The 16,425-nt window shown below is 35.4% G+C and overlaps 1 protein-coding gene across 6 annotated transcripts in view; it reads left to right on the forward strand.

The window, feature by feature from the left end:
- VCPIP1 (valosin containing protein interacting protein 1) overlaps window positions 1–15,486 on the forward strand; it is a 40,981-nt gene extending 25,495 nt beyond the window's left edge. The window contains exons 3-5 of one of the 6 annotated variants that reach the window (XR_015768100.1): window positions 214–842; window positions 14,144–14,317; window positions 15,357–15,486. Coding sequence is in view for 5 of the 6 variants with exons in the window: in XM_028109242.2 (XP_027965043.1) it covers window positions 214–1,079 (866 nt within the window). In the remaining variant the exon portion in view is untranslated. Of the gene's footprint in view, window positions 1–213; window positions 5,402–14,143 lie in introns of those variants that run through there. The other 5 variants (XM_088022810.1, XM_088022809.1, XM_088022811.1 and 2 more) reach the window with 5 other exon arrangements.
- Window positions 15,487–16,425: the final 939 nt, after the last annotated feature.

A 16,425-nucleotide genomic window follows, 5' to 3' on the forward strand; every position in this document is an offset into this window, starting at 1 on the left:
AAAAAAAAAAGATTCTCCTGGGGAACTACAGTAAGGTCTGTTGTGATATTTTTTAATAGTATTAAATTCTATTAATATAATAAATTATTTTTTAATTTTTTTCAAAACTGTGATCTGGATATTGTTGAAAATTCACTATTTCAACTATAATTGTCTTTACTACACTTTTTAAGTAAGATTTTAATATATTAAATATGTTTTTTCCTTCTTTAGGTATGGCTGATGGCAAGCATTGTACTTTTCCACACCTGCCTGGCAAAACCTTTGTCTATAATGCTTCTGAAGATAGACTGGAATTGTGTGTGGATGCTGCAGGACATTTCCCCATCGGTCCTGATGTTGAAGATTTAGTTAAAGAGGCTGTAAGTCAGGTTCGAGCAGAGGCTACTACAAGAAGTAGAGAATCAAGTCCCTCACATGGGCTATTAAAACTAGGTAGTGGTGGGGTAGTGAAAAAGAAATCTGAGCAGCTTCATAATGTAACTGCCTTTCAGGGAAAAGGGCATTCTCTAGGAACTGCATCTAGTAATCCACACCTTGATTCAAGAGCTAGGGAAGCCCCAGTTGTAAGGAAGCATAACACAGGGACAGACTTTAGTAATAGCTCCATTAAAATAGAGCCTTCTGTATTCACAACTGCTCCTAGTAATAGTGAGCTTATTCGAATAGCTCCAGGAGTAGTTACAATGAGAGACAGCAGGCAGCTTGATCCTGATTTGGTTGAGGCCCAGCGAAAAAAATTGCAGGAAATGGTTTCTTCTATCCAGGCTTCGATGGACAAGCATTTGCGGGATCAAAGTACAGAGCAGTCACCATCTGATCTTCCTCAAAGGAAAGTAGAAGTGAGTTCTGTGAAGTCTGGGAATCTTCAGACTGGCTTACCTGAATCTTTTTCTTTAACTGGTGGCACTGAAAATTTGAATACAGAAACAACTGATAGCTGTGTGGCAGAGGCCCTGGGAGCAGCATTTGCCACAAGGTCAAAAGCACAAAAGGGAAATTCAGTGGAGGAGCCTGAAGAGATGGATAGTCAAGATGCTGAAATGATAAACACAACTGAGCCAATGGATCACTCTTGATTTAATTAGAGGCTAATAATAAAGGCAGAATGTTTATTGTGAATATGTAACATTTGTTGGCTGGGCCACATAACTTGATTAGTCATAAAAAATCTTGTACGTATATAATTCAAAGATTATATCTTGTTATTCAGTGCATGACAGCAAGTGTGTGATTGGCAATAGCTTTTAATATACTGCTGCCCAGGCTGGCTCTGAATTCCTATAAATTAGTTATTAGATCTGCTGAGATGAGTTTCTTCCATATATGTGGTTCATTGGAAGTTTTTTGTAATTCTAATTCCATGAAAGTCTTAATGTTTCAAACATGAAAATTCTCTTGCTAATGTTAGATTTTCTGAAAAGGCTAGAACTGAGTGGGGAATGAGATTTTGCTAACATTGATGTCATCCAGGTAACCATTCTACATATTTATTAGAGTGTCAAAAGATTTATGTAAATTTGAAGGTTATCGGAACTAAATTGTATCTTAAAATTCATAGAAGGATTTATTAGATACTGGGATCCTGACATTTCCGTGAGCGTAAACACATTCATAGAGATATGTAATCTTGAGAATGGAGTGTAATGATAGAGCATTTTGCTGATTTGAGCAAGGCTAGGGAGAAAATATCTATTCTAGAATGATAAAGTCAATGTGATTCAGTAATGTTGCTGTCTGAGCCAACACAGCCAACTGTGTGCTCTGGTGTTGATAATATGTTACCATTATTTTTTTAATCCTGGCCTGGTCAAGTACCACTGAATTCTTTTTTCTTTAATCTTGCAGAAAAGTTGATTGCAAAGTGTGGTAGAAAATATAAAAATAATGGTAGCAGTAGTTAATCTCTAATTTTCAGAGTCTGTCAGATTCACAGAGAATTTATATATAAGAATTTATCTTTATGAATGAGTTACATTGTTCTACAATTTTGATCAATGGTATTTAAGCTTGTATATGCTAAGTGTCTTTGAGCCCCTTTGAACCAAAAATGTTTCCTTTTTTCCTTAGCATCCATAAGATTTTCTTTATCTGTTGGCTTCACTTGGATTTGGATGCAAATTTTACTGCATCAGACCCTGATCAACTGGGCATTTGCTTAAATAGTGTATTCATCAAATCTTTAGTGCCAGTTTCCTCAAAAAGCAGCCTTTCATGCTTATTATCTTAAAGACAAAGAATGTTTATCCTGAGATTGGTATTGCACTATTTTATCCTGTTCTGCAAGTCTGTGTTCTGAAATGTACATTTCAATCCATCTTCTTCCTTTGTTCACTGAAATTAAGTTGAATTTGAATGGATGAAAGACAAAATGTATATTAATACAATCTCTTATCTAGAGCATTCAAAGCCTGGCTGTCTCTGTTTGCACATGTAACAGATGCAGAACTGTGTTTGCAGTCTAAGAAAATGTACATCAGAAATTATATTATCAGGTGTTACAAAATTTCAATCTGTTGATTCATAATATAGACAGTACTTTGACTTGTGTTTCCAAAGGAGGGAGGTTTTGGATTTCTTTCTATGAAAGTATCTCTGACTTAATCCACTTACTAAATGAACTACTCCATTTGAATAAGGAAAGAATGGAGAATCTAGACATTTTGCAGGTGATATCTGAGCAAGATATATATTTGGGTTAGTTTTATCACATTATCACATTTTAAACCATATTTTATCTCGATTCTTCTAAATTTACTTTCAATTATCTTAATATCTAAAGAGCAGGAAAATTTAGGACTTTTACATTGTGCATTAGTTTTGCATAAAGAACTATAGCTACCAAATAATATTTCCCATTTAGTTAGTATAGGTGGCTTCTGTGTATTAAACTAAAAATTGCCAAAACCGCTGACCACTATAATCATTTCTGGCTTTTTCAGCCACTTGAAACTGGCTTTTTCTTATTAATTTAAATACAGGAAAATGTTTAACAAGCAAATGCACTGCTTCCAGGTAAATGATATAATCACCTTTTCTTTAACAAATATTTTCTTCACCTGTGGCTTGGCATGTTTCGTTAGTAACTGACAAATATACTCTTATAGCATATAGTAAAAATATCAGAAATAAATTTTATCTTCCTATTATATTAAACATTTGCATTTAGTCAAATTAGAGTGCACCTGTGAACATTAGGAGAAGGGCTTTAATCTCTGATAACACTATTAATTTCTCTTGCCACAGCAATGCTATTTAGAAGCTGGTTAGGTATGAATATTATAATAGTTTGGGTTCTCCCTTGATAAAGAATAAAAGGCTTGATTTTGAGAATGGTCAGATTTCTTGAAATTATTTTAAATCTGCTGAAATTTGGTTGGGGTAATTAGTTTTTGAGAAGTGGGCCAGGTATCATCTTCACAAAGAAGTTTTAGAAACAGTTTAAGTTCTTAATTTTCATCCTTTGTCATTCCATATGGTTATCATAATCAAATACATGACTATAGAATTCTTATTTTTTAGTACTGCCATTTGTGATCACCACAATTTTGAGTTCAGGCTAGAGGTCATAAATCAGTTAAAATATTTTTTTAGCCCTAGATGTAACATAACTATAGCTCAATCTTATAATTCTACTTGTGATATTTCACTGAAACTTGAGGTAAAATTGTAAATTTTTTTCTTCAGTAATCCATTTTATAGGTAATCATACCAAGTTTGAGTTGATGACCCAAAGTCCAGGTAGAGTTGAAGGTGGTGTAGAATATTGGTAATGAGAAACTGGTTGAAATTGAAGAACACATGACACTGCCAAATATTATGAGCTAGAATAATAATGAACTCCAAGGGAATGGTTACTCAGGAACTAGTTAAAGAGCAAGCCCAAGGCCTATCTTTTCCCCTTTCACTATGTTTCAAGTATTTTATTGGAAAATGTTAGGATAAAAACCTGAGAAATTTAGCAAATGCTATTGACTGTGAAATTTCTTTATATCTTCTGATGATTTTTAGTTTGATTTTTACAATCAAGCCTACTGCTTGGAATTGAGATACCAATCTGAAATGCATCTGTGAATCCCAGCCATAGGTCCTTATTGCCATTATTTTTAAGTAACTTGATTTGAAGTGAGCAGACTTTTGCATATGGTCTCTTACCTCAGGGAAGATCACTTGCTAGCAACTCATATATTACTAATGACAGGTTTTTGAGAATTGTACTGACATCACATGTTAGCTACTAAATGCAAAATTTATAACAGTATTATTTTCTGTAGGTGCCTACTAATACTGGTTGCTAGTGAACGTTTCTTTAAAAATTTAGAACTCCCTAATAACTAATCTTTAGGTATGAAGCAAACTCATAACTTCTGTCATTAATTATGCTTTGGTCAATATAGTGACAATATCATACTATGTTTATTTTAGAATATCAATACAGTTTTGTCTTCATTTTTCAATAGGAATTTCAATTGGCCCACACTTAAAATACTGCAGAGTAGATTTTGAGAGTTTCATGGTTCCTGAAATAAGGTTTCCATATTAAGATTTTCAAAAAAGCCTTTGCAAAATTGAATTAAACTACACTCAATATGAATTTTAAATGACCTTTTATCACAGCAGTAGTGAGATATATACTTTATGTAAGTTGGGTAGAAATATCCTACAGTTCAAGGTTATCATATAATTTAACAAAATTGTACATCCTCAAAGCTCTTCGTAATATAAGAAATTAATTTTCAAACCAGAACTATTCACTTGAAAACATACCATAGTAGAATGTTTACTTAAATAACAAAGAGGAGCTACTGTAAGATTTATAGTTAACTGTAAGTTCTGCCATTCTTAATAACTCTTCGAGATGCTAAGTGTTTCAATTCATATTTAATGATAATTAAATCGTGGGAATTTTAACGTTTGTTCCAAAATAGCAGAAATTGTAAAAATTGTGAATTATTGGAGAAAATGCCATTACTTGTATATCTGACATTTAATTTTTTAAATTATGGAGTCTACATGCTTTTGTAGTATAATATTAATACAATGATTATTCTCTTGTAAAAGAAAAGGAAAACTAGTAAAAAAAAAGTTTTAGTTGATGTTATCTGCTTGTGAGTATCAATTACTTAGTATTAAAATTTGAAGGTATTGCATACTTTTCTTTAGATTGCTCAAGTCCCTTCCTGAGCCTTTATGCCTGTGGTGGGGCAATAAAGGACTGAAAAGGTATCAATATTTTCAGGTTTATTGGACTTTAAGAATTAGTGCCAAGAGCTGGAGAGTCTACTTTTTTGGAGGGAAATATTCTTTAGAAAATGTAAAAATAAGTGGTAATGTAAATATTTAGAAAAATTACATAGCAAGTGCTTTAACTGCTCAATTAAATAGTATAAATGTTCTATCATCCCTAAGGCACTGGCTGTTACCCATTATTTTCTGATTTTGTCGTTGCTGTATATATTACATTTGAGTAATAAATAATTGCTAATAGTGTATTATAACTATATAGTGTTCTACACACCTCACTGTACAGTATTTGAAGTTTTCTTTTATATTAATAAAACTATAAGTTAATACATAACTGATTTTCCCCTCGACTTCTCCACATTAACTTTTTAAAATAATTTTTATTCTTGAGTTTCCTGGAATTATACTTTAATAATATAATGCATGAAAATATAGTTTAGTTTTATAAAGGAATTCTTAATGTAATAAAGGTCTTTTTTAAACCTCCTTTAGTGGGACACCATATAGGAACAGGAATTTCTCCCCTTTACTGTGATCTCAACGTAAATGAAATGGACTCAGAAAAGAATAAGCAGGGCACCTGGGTGGCTCAGTTGGTTAAGCGACTGCCTTTGGCTCAGGTCATGATCCTGGAGTCCTGGGATCGAGTTCCGCACTGGGCTCCCTGCTCAGCGGGGAGTCTGCTTCTCCCTCTGACCCTCTTCCCTCTTGTGCTCTCTATCTCTCATTCTCTCTCTCTCAAATAAATAAATAAAAAATAAAAAAAGAATAAGCAAAATTCCTTTAGATATTTTACATAATTGGGTTATGTAATGCTTACTGAATATTTAAAGACAAAACAGACATGTTCTAATAAAGAGAACTTAGTTTTGTGCTGATTTTTAAAAAATACTGGTTAGAGATAAAGAGGGAATGAAGGGAAATAGAGAAAATAGAAGTAACATTTCTATGGCTTAGCAATCAACGACTTATATTTACTTTTAAGTTTTAATATGTATGCTTAATATTCATTCTGTTAGAATAGACTTGTTTAACTTAGAGCAGAGCCTCAGACACTAGGCTCCTAGAACTGAGTCTTGGCACACTGTTTACTGTGTGATCTGTCTGTGCTTCAGTTTTTTCTCTAGTAGGATGATGAGGACATCTACTCCTGGGGTGGTTGTGAGGATTAAATGAGTTAACATGTATTCGACGATTAGAACAGTGCCTGACATACAGTAAACACTTAAATGTTTACTATTCCTGTTGTTTACATATCAAAATAATTCAGTAGAGTTCAGTTGACATTAAAACTGATAAATCCTCATATATAGAGCACACATTATTTAAATAATTTGTTTTATTAGGTTAAAACCTGCTTTATTTGTGATACATAGTTAATGAGCTAAAAACAATGGTATCTAAGTTCAGATATTTATGCGAGAGCTTTATGACTACATGCAATACTGAAAATCTGGAGAACTGACAGTCTGTGCTCTGTGACTAACTTGTTCTGTGACTTGAGGCAAGTCATGGAGCCTTTCAAGGCCTCAGTTTCTTCTATAACTTTTTGGTTCTTTAGTTGCTATCCCCTTGTTCTGCTGATATGTCATCATGGGCTCACTTGCTGTTAGCATAGTGCTGTTGGGACAAGTGACATTGATGTGGGCTCCAAGTAAACTAAACATAATTAGCTTTGCTTTATGCTTTGGCTGGCTACACTTGTCCCAAGCTTGGACTTGAGGTCTTGTACATGCGTCCCACTGGTCACATACCATATATTTGGGAGTTCTCAAAAACTTCAGTGAATAAGATAAACATCCTACTTATGACAGTTCAGTATGGATTTTATTTTTCTTGACTGGCTTTTTCAGACCCCAGTAACTGCAATTATGACTGCATAGCTCATTGTTTCTAATCATTAAAAATGTATACAGAAAAATTGAAGTCTTTAATTGATTTTCTAAACGAAGTCTTTGATTGATTTTCTAAACTATGGTATCCTGAGGTGAAAAACTAACAGGCTCTTTAAACTTGCACTCTTTCCTCATTTGAACTAAACCTGTCCTTGGTCCATTTGTCATACCACAGAACAGAAGCTTGGCTTTTGATCAGTGCGTAACAAATTGAATGATTCAAGTATAATCTTGATGCAGTCACATCCTAGGATTCACAGATCTTCACTTGTAACCCCAACCCCTCTCCTGAAAAAAAAAAAAAAATTCAACGTGTCCCCTGTTCTAGGAACTGGGTAATAATTCTAAATAAGATCCATGTAGCTTTTAGAGCTACATCCCAATGATGGAGACAAGCAATAAACACATTCCATATTAATTATCATTTAGTGACCATTTCCCTATATACAGACAATAACAACTCAAAACAACTCTTTGTGGTTGGGTAACATCGTTGTTTTCATCTTTCAGGAAATAGGCTCAGGTAGATTGGTAATTTACCCAAATTCTGGACTTACAGGTGGTAGAGCTGAATTTAAACCTAGATGTTTATGACTCCATGGCCTAAGTTCTTAACCTGAGTACTATATTTGTAATTTAGCAAAGGAGTAAAATTTGGTGGTCACGTAAATCTTTATAAACATCTATTGTTAAATCTAGCTTGTTTTCAGGTACACCAATCTGGTTTGAAATGATTTCAATGTGTACTACCTGGCTTTAATTTCACTTCCTAGAAGTTCCCTCCCTGAACCCCAGTCCTCTACCCCAAGTTCTTCCCTACTTGGGTTTGTTTCCCCCCCCCCCAAATTTGGAGATGATTTAAAGAAGGATTTCAGAATTTCTTAGATGATTGATCTGGGTAAATTTGAGAATCATTGGTTAGATAAAAGTCCAACTCCCTCATTTCAAGAGCCTGGAACGATTGTCATTTACTAAGCAGGTCTGTTGCTTTAGTGGAAAGGCTTCCCAAAGGTGATATTTCTCAAAGGACAGTTCATGGGCTACTTGTATCTCATCAAAACATTTATATGAAATCTTTTCGTGTGCCAGGTACTTGCTACAAATAAGGAATAATAAAATGGCAAGAAAGACATACTTCCTGCCATTATATTTTTAGTGAATGAGAGAGTCGCCTAAACAAGCAAGTGCAAATATAGGGGGACTACTGGGTGGTGGGAGTCATACTACAGGAGGAACTAACCTGACTTGCTAGGGGCTTAGAGAAGGCTTCCCAAGAGGTAACTTGTAACTAGTAACCAGTGTACAAAGTAGTGCTTAAAATACTGCTTCTCACATTAAGATTATTTCTTTTTGTGATCTTTCTTATGGTGAGTGATTTGGCTTTCTCTTTACTAAGCTTTATAATGTTATTAAATTTATTTTTGGTACAGTGAAGTGATCAGAAAAAATTAAATCAATAGCTGAAAAAGAAGTAATCTATAGAAGTTTTCATTGAAATGGGCCTTAATTCTTTTTCTTTTTAAAAGTTATTCTCAAAGCAATGAATATACTTGGTTAAAAAATTTTTTTCAAAACTATATAGAAAGACACCCAGTTCCTCCATCTCAATTGCTAAATCAACTATTTCTATTTTGGTGGTTACCTCCCTACCAGGTCTAATCCCTTGATTTATCAACTTTAGACAGTATTTGATTTCTCCATTATGAAAGATGAGTACCCTTGCTCTCTTCAAATCACCTTTCTAACTTTATATAATATTCTTAAGTCTGTTTATTGAGCCATCAATTTTTTAGACATCATCTCAACTCTCCAGTATGTAAAATGAAGAAATTATCATTTCTACACTTTCTAATATCCCTTATCCTCCCGTTCTGCTTCTTAACTTTTATTAGCTGTACTATTATTGTTATGTTGTTAAGGTTTATGGCATTCAAAATATGTTCTGTAGCCATAATTGCTTTAAAAGTAATCTATAGTTTGAAAACAGGTGAGGTGATCCCAAATGTCAAAATAAGAAGGGTTTTCTGAGACTCCAATTAGAAGTTGGAACTTTCCCAAAGCAGATATTATAATTTAAACAGGTTTGTGTTTTAAAAGACCCTTCAGGTGGCCAAGTGGAGGATGCAATGGATTGGATAAGACGAGAGGATGAGAGATCAGTTAAAAGACTTGCTGTAATTGATGAGAGATGAGAGCCTGAACTGACCCACTGGCCGTGGGGATGTCAAGGAGAAGATGTTGGAGAGACAGTAAAAAGGCCAATCCAGACTCTCAGGTTATGAGTTGAGAGGCTGGATGGTGGTGCTACTAATTTGGAATAGGACACAGGAGTAATTGCAGATGGGTAGAAAGGGAATAAATTCCATTTGGGAATTCACATGTTGAATTTTGGGAGAGAGATGGAGTTCAGGAGAGGGTTTGGGATTGCAAGTTGAAGATCCGTGAATCCTAGGATGTGACTGAAATCATGGAAGTGGTTGAGATGGCCTAGGAAGAGAGTGTACAATGAGAGGACAGCTACATGCAATTTGGGAGAATTCCGACATTTAAGGAGCTGGCAGAAGAACAGAGACTTCCAAAATACTTTGAGGAATGGAAATTATGGAGGTGAGGTCACAGAAAACGAAGGACGGAAGTTTCAAATAAAAGGAAGTAATAAAGTCAAATGCTGTAGAAAGTTCAGGTAAAATGAATTTTTTTTCAAGTGTCCATTGGATTTAAGAGCCACAATTTTGCAGCCACAATTTTAATGGACAGTGATGGTAAAGGTTAGATTATGAGAGGACTGAAGACTGATGGGGTAGTCAAGTCAAGACAACTTTGAAGTTTAGCTGAAAGGGAAGAAGGGAAGATAGCAGATACAGGATTATGGGAGGGAGGGAGGGATGGATGAATATATTTAGATCAATATTTTCAAACCGACTGGAGCCAGTGTCCTCTTTTTATAACAATATATTCTACTCCCTGTACCCTACTAAAGTGATATTCATAGATAACTTACAAATTTTTAAAAAATCAATTTAATGCTCTCCCTATAAAATGGAGGAGAAACAGAAGAGATTTATAATAAAGCCCATCAGGCACAACTAATCCAGCCAAAATACATATAGAATCACTATGAACTCCATAGCTAGAAACACAGATACCAGTGGGCTATATTTCTGTCTTAAAATCTTGAGCTGAGTTATCCTCAGTGATATGATTTTCTAAAATGGGGAAACAACTCTTGGTTAAGTCTGAACAAAATAAGATGCCATCTTCCCCTGGTTTACGTACTGGTATTTCTGGAGATAGTGTATATTTTTAAAAGATTTTATTATTTATTTGATGGAGAGAGAGAGAGAGAGAGAGAAAGAGATCACAAGCATGGGGGAAGGGTAGAGGGAGAAGACTCCCCACTGAGCAGGAAGCCCATGCTGGGCTCAATCCTGGGACTCTGGGGCTCTGGGATCATGCCCTGAGCCCAAGGCAGATGCTTAACTGACTGAGCTACCCAGGCGCCCTGGAAATAGTGTATTTTAAAACTGCAAAAAAACCCCAACACTATGTACTTGTGTTTATAAGTTAAAAAAAAGTTGATTCTAGGCTTAAATAATTATCAGTTTTTTCACTTAAATTACTGTCCGGTTGAAAGTTGAATGGAACTCAGGATAGTTCTTCCTTGTGCAGGACTCTTTCAAACATTACAAGAGTCCTCTGTTCCTAGAACTGGCATTCTAAATGCCAGTAACGACTTTCAATAACCACAAATTCCCCTAAAATCTTGCAAATTCATTGTTCCCTTTGGGAGTGCCTGGATGTACTAGGCCAGGAGAGAAGGGGAGGCTGAAAACAAAAACAAACAAGATATTATCCCTAATAATGTGGAAGGTGACAAAATTTAAAGTAGAGGTAGAAAGCTTAGAATTAAAAAGAAGCACATACCTTCATATCTTCGTACATGTCATGTTTCCCACAGATGAGCAAGTCTTGCTTTAAGGATTTTGTGATATTCTAGTAAATAATTTCTCTTGTTTAATGCCCTCAGTACCCTCTCTCTCAATCTGGAGTTCATATCCTTCATTTTGAACCCTCAGTTAGTAGGCTCATCTGTTGTAAATGAGTGCTAAAATTTGAACACTATGTGAAAGATCACCTTTTGAAGAGAAAGCACTACTTTTATCATCACAGGCCAAAAATGTTCAAAATTTCAAAGAAGGTGTAGTTTCCTATGTTGCTGTAACAAATTACCATAAACTCTGGATTAAAACAATACAAACTTAATATCCTAAACTTCTGGAAGTCAGAAATTCAAAGAGAGGGACGCCTGGGTGGCTCAGGCGGTTAAGCGGCTGCCTTCAGCCCAGGTCATGATCCCAGGATCCTGGGATTGAGTCCCACATCGGGCTCCTTGCTCAGCAGGGAACCTGCTTTTCCCTCTCTCTCCCTCTGCTTGTGCTCTCTCTGTCAAATAAATAAAATCTTTAAAAAAAAAAAAAGAAAAAGAAGTTGATAGAGAATCTCCATAAGCTAAAATCTGAGAGGAGAACCCATTTTCTCGATTTATTTAATAGCTTCTACAGGCTGCCTGCATTCCTTGGTTCATGACCTCTTTCTCCATTTTCAAAGCTAACAGTATAGCATCTCCAAATCTGTCAGGCTCTCCTGCTCCCCTTTTCCACTCTTAAGGATCTTTATGATTACATTGGGTCCTCCTGGATAATCCAACCTAATATCTCCATGTCAAGATCCTTAATTTAATCACAACTGCAAAGTCCCTTTTGCCATTAAGGTATTATATTCATAGGTTCTGGGAACTAGAACATAGATATCTTTGGGTGGGCCATTATTCTATCTATTACAAAAGAGTAGAGCAAAGAATATTGGTTTGAAATAGGGACACTTAATTTTTTTAAGTTTTTATTTAAAAATATTAAATATATTTATTTATATAAAATAAAATATAAAATATAAATAAAAATAAAAAATATTAAATAAAAATATTAAAAAATATTAAAGTTTTATTTAAATTCCAGTTAGTTAAATTCCAGTGTAATATTAGTTTCAGGTATACAATATAGTGATTCAAACACTTCCATATGACACCTGGTGCTCATCACAAGTGCCCTCCTTGGGGCGCCTGGGTGGCTCAGCTGTTAAGCGTCTGCCTTCGGCTCAGGTCATGATCCCAGGGTCCTGGGATCAAGCCCCGCATCCAGCCCCGCATCCAGCCCCGCATCCAGCCCCGCATCCAGCCCCATCGGGCTCCCTGCTCTGTGGGAAGCCTGCTTCTCCCTCTCCCACTCCCCTTGCTTGTGTTCCCTCTCTCGCTGTGTCTCTCTCTGTCAAATAAATAAATAAAATCTTTAAAAAACAAACAAACACAAAAAAACCAAGTGCCCTCCTTAATCCCCAACACCTATTTAACCCATCCCCTCACCCACCTCCTGAAAAGGGACAAATTTAAAAATATTTTCTCTTACATTTTTTTTTCTTGCAGATCAACCGCTCATTTTTACCTTTAAAAGCCAAACTAAGAATTCTATAGCTGCTTATGACAATATGATTTCTATTTATAATTTCTGTCAAACTTAAAATAGTATCCTAAATGTAGAGATTACCAAAATATATTGGTGGTGGGAAGAGGTTGAAACAGATATTTATGTATCCAAGATATAATCCTAAACCTGATTTTTGTTCTCAGATTGAGCACATAATATATGGTTTCATCATTTCTGCCAAAGCATATTTATTTAGCATTATCAATACTGGGGCAAGTTTTATATAACATGCTATTTCTTTTTATTTTCAGCTCATTTTTAAATTTTTATTTCATTTTTAATTATTTTAAAGATTTTATTTATTTGACAGAGAGACAGAGAGAGAGAGCACGAGCACAGGCGGGGAGGGAGGGGCAGAGAAAGAGGGAGAAGCAGGGAGCCCAACACGGGACTCGATCCCAGGAGCCTGAGATCATGACCCGAGCCAAAGGCAGACACTTAACCGACTGAGCCACCCAGGCGCCCTTCCAGTTCATTTTTTTAAATTAAAAAAGTAAAATAAACAAGAATTTATGCTTTAAAAAAGTCAAATAATACAAAAATACATAGAGTAAAGAGTTAAAGCCTGCCCTGCCCCCATCTCATCCCTCCCTCCAAAGTAAAACACTGCTAAACAGTTTGGTGTGCAGTCCCTAGACCATTTTCTATGTTAGACACTTACCCACATACACATACACCCTGAGACCTTACGTACATAAATAACATATTAATCATAAAATTCTGCTACCAGCTCTTCGCTCTATACCATATTATAGTACATCTATACTATACTGGTAGTTGAATGCTCATGGATGTTAGGGTAGTAAAGTGATTGGGAACTTGTTTCTAATTCAAATCTTGGTTCTACCTCTATAGGCCCTTTAACAAATTAACCTTTTGGTGCCCTATTTTTTTATTTATAAAGTGGATGAAAATACGCCCTTGAACAAATTAACTTTTTGGTGCCTTATTTTTCTCATTTATAAAGTGGATGATGGGGCTCAGTCGTTGAGCACCTGCCTTCGGCTCAGGTCGTGATCCCAGGGTCCTGGGATCAAGCCCCGCATCCAGCCCCGCATCGGGATCCCTGCTTTGCAGGAAGCCTGCTTCTCCCTCTCCCACTCCCCCTACTTGTGTTCCCTCTCTCACTGTGTCTCTCTCTGTCAAATAAATAAATAAAATCTTTTCTAAAAAAATAAAGTGGATGAAAATAATAGTACCTACCCCATAGGATTGTTACAATTATACAAGTTGTGCATATTACCTAAGATGAATGCATGTGAAACACCTAGAAGGGCCCAGTGGTGTAACAGCTGTTTAATGGCATTGTCTTAATATTACACTATTTTTACTGGCTGTAATTGTCCCTGATGAGAACCAATTGGGGTTTTAATGAAATATAACACTATAAGCATTGAAGTACATCTTTTTTGCTTGCATTGAATTACAGTATTTTTTTAAAAAGATTTTATTTATTTATTTTAGAGAGAGAGAGATGGCACAAGCGGGAGAGACAGAGGGAAAGAGAATCTCAAGCAGACTCCCCCGAGTGTGGAGTCTGATGCGGGTCTTGATCCCAGGACCCCGAAATCATGACCTAAGCCGAAACCAAGAGTTGGACACTCAAACGACTGCACCACCCAGGCACCCCAAATTACGGTATATTAAGATAAAATGTCTGTCATAGGCTATGCACATCTTTATGGCTTTTGCTTAGTATTGCTTTCCAAAAGGTTATACCAGTTTCAGTACTAACATCAAGGAATTATTCAGTTTGTTGACAGAATTTAGAAATATTTTGCTACCTTAGTAGTCATAAAATGGTATTTCAAATTTATATTTTTTTAAAAGACTATTTATTTGACAGAGAGAGAGAGAGAGAGAGAGAGATGAGCCAAGCAGGGGGAACTGCAGGCAGAGGGAGAGGGAGAAGCAGGCTCCCTGCAAAGCAGGGAAACCCAACGTGGGGCTCAATCCCAGGACCCTGGGATCATGACCAGAGCAGAAGGCAGATGGCCAACCAATTGAGCCACCTAGGCACCCCTAATTTATATTTTTACGAACATATTTATTCATGAGCTTATTATTTGCCTTTGTTTACTCATTGTATACTGATGCATTGCTATTCTAGGGACTGGGATTCTACAATAAATAGAACAGACAAAAATATATTTATGGAATGATACATATGGCTCTATCAAAAGTATTGTCTCTCAGGTACTATATTAAGCCAGCAAAAGCTTTTCAAACAACATAAGGAAACCTTCGGAGTATTTGGCCTTTGTGGAGAATAAGTTGGTATAGTCATGGGAAGGATGAGCATGGTGCACTTTACCGCTCATTTATTTAATAATAATGAAGCAATTTATTTAAAGATTTGGAGTAAGAAAGTAAATTAGTATATACTTTTAAAATCATTTTTCTAGGTTTACTTGGCTGGCTCAGTTGGAAGAGCATGCGACTCTTGATCTCAGAGTTGTGAGTTTGAGCCCCATGTTGGGTTCATAGAGATTACTTAAAAAAAATATATTAAAAAAATATTTAAAAAATCATTTTTATAATTAAAAATAGGAATATATTTGTCATGGAGTAGAAAGAAAACTTTACATGAGTTTTTAAGATAAAATAGTTTTTAAAGAAATTTCTAACACTTGTCCTCCATCATTTTTCCCTTGGTTTTCAATCCCCTATACCCCAGCGGAAAAACCTGAGAAACTTTAACAGACTATTCAAAACAACTCTCGCGGATTGAGAAGTGTGATCATGAGAAGAACATCCCTTTGAGTGTTTTCAGTTTTGGGTGATTACAAATAAAACCACTATAAACATTTGTTTTCCGAAGTGTCTGTTCCGTTTGCATTTCTACCAGCAATGCATTAAAGTTATATTTGCTCAGCATCTTCTCCTTTACCGACACTTGTATAGTCAGTCTTCCCTCCTCCTAATAGCTGTGTGATAGTATCTCACTGTGGTTTTGATTTGCATTTCTCTAATGATCAATGATGTGGAGCGTCTTTTCATGTGGCTTATTTGCCATTTGTCTATCTTTTTTTGTGAAATGTCTGCTCTAATCTTTTGCTCATTTTTTCATTGCTTCCCCCACCTCATAGCTGTTTTTAGAGCTCTTTATAATACTCCGAATAAAAACTCTTTTAAAATGTATGTTTTGCTAAAAAAAAAAGGCCAGTTCTCAATTACATTCTAGTGTGTATTCAAATGACTGTGAACCCCTTTCAAAATCTAGAATAACTGCCTTCGAGCTCTAAAAAAGTATTCTCTGCAAAAAGCCTAATATATAGGAGAAACTCTGCTTCCTGTTAGAATATAAATAAGTTGAGTAATGTATGACTCAGGAGTAAATCAGAAATCAGTTTTCAAATGACATTACTTTCTCAGTTAGGTTAAAAATAAACTGAACGAGCAATATAATAAGGAATGATATAAAAGGTGTTTTACCTTCCCAGAACCCGTATCTTGAGAAAACGGAACTATAAAAAGGCGTTTTAAGTTTTCAAAGTGGTGCATGCAAGCTCCTCTTCAATTCACATTTGCACCTGCATCTCTGATTTGCAAAAATTGATGCGTAAAATTTCAAAATAGCAAAATGTAAGTTTGTTATAATATTAACATGTGGTTTAGTGCTCTATGCAGTAGAGCATGTTACCTTGCAAATTTGGATCCTTTACCATTTCTAATTGTTACTGTAATCTACTTCAATGTTACTTGATTCCAGCAGTTCATAGTTTTACACTTGTTCTAAAGTAGTT

Source organism: Eumetopias jubatus, unplaced genomic scaffold, assembly GCF_037043125.1.
Source record: "Eumetopias jubatus isolate StellerSeaLion01/CBP00866 unplaced genomic scaffold, mEumJub1_p1.0 scaffold_4, whole genome shotgun sequence".
Lineage (NCBI taxonomy): Eukaryota > Metazoa > Chordata > Mammalia > Carnivora > Otariidae > Eumetopias > Eumetopias jubatus.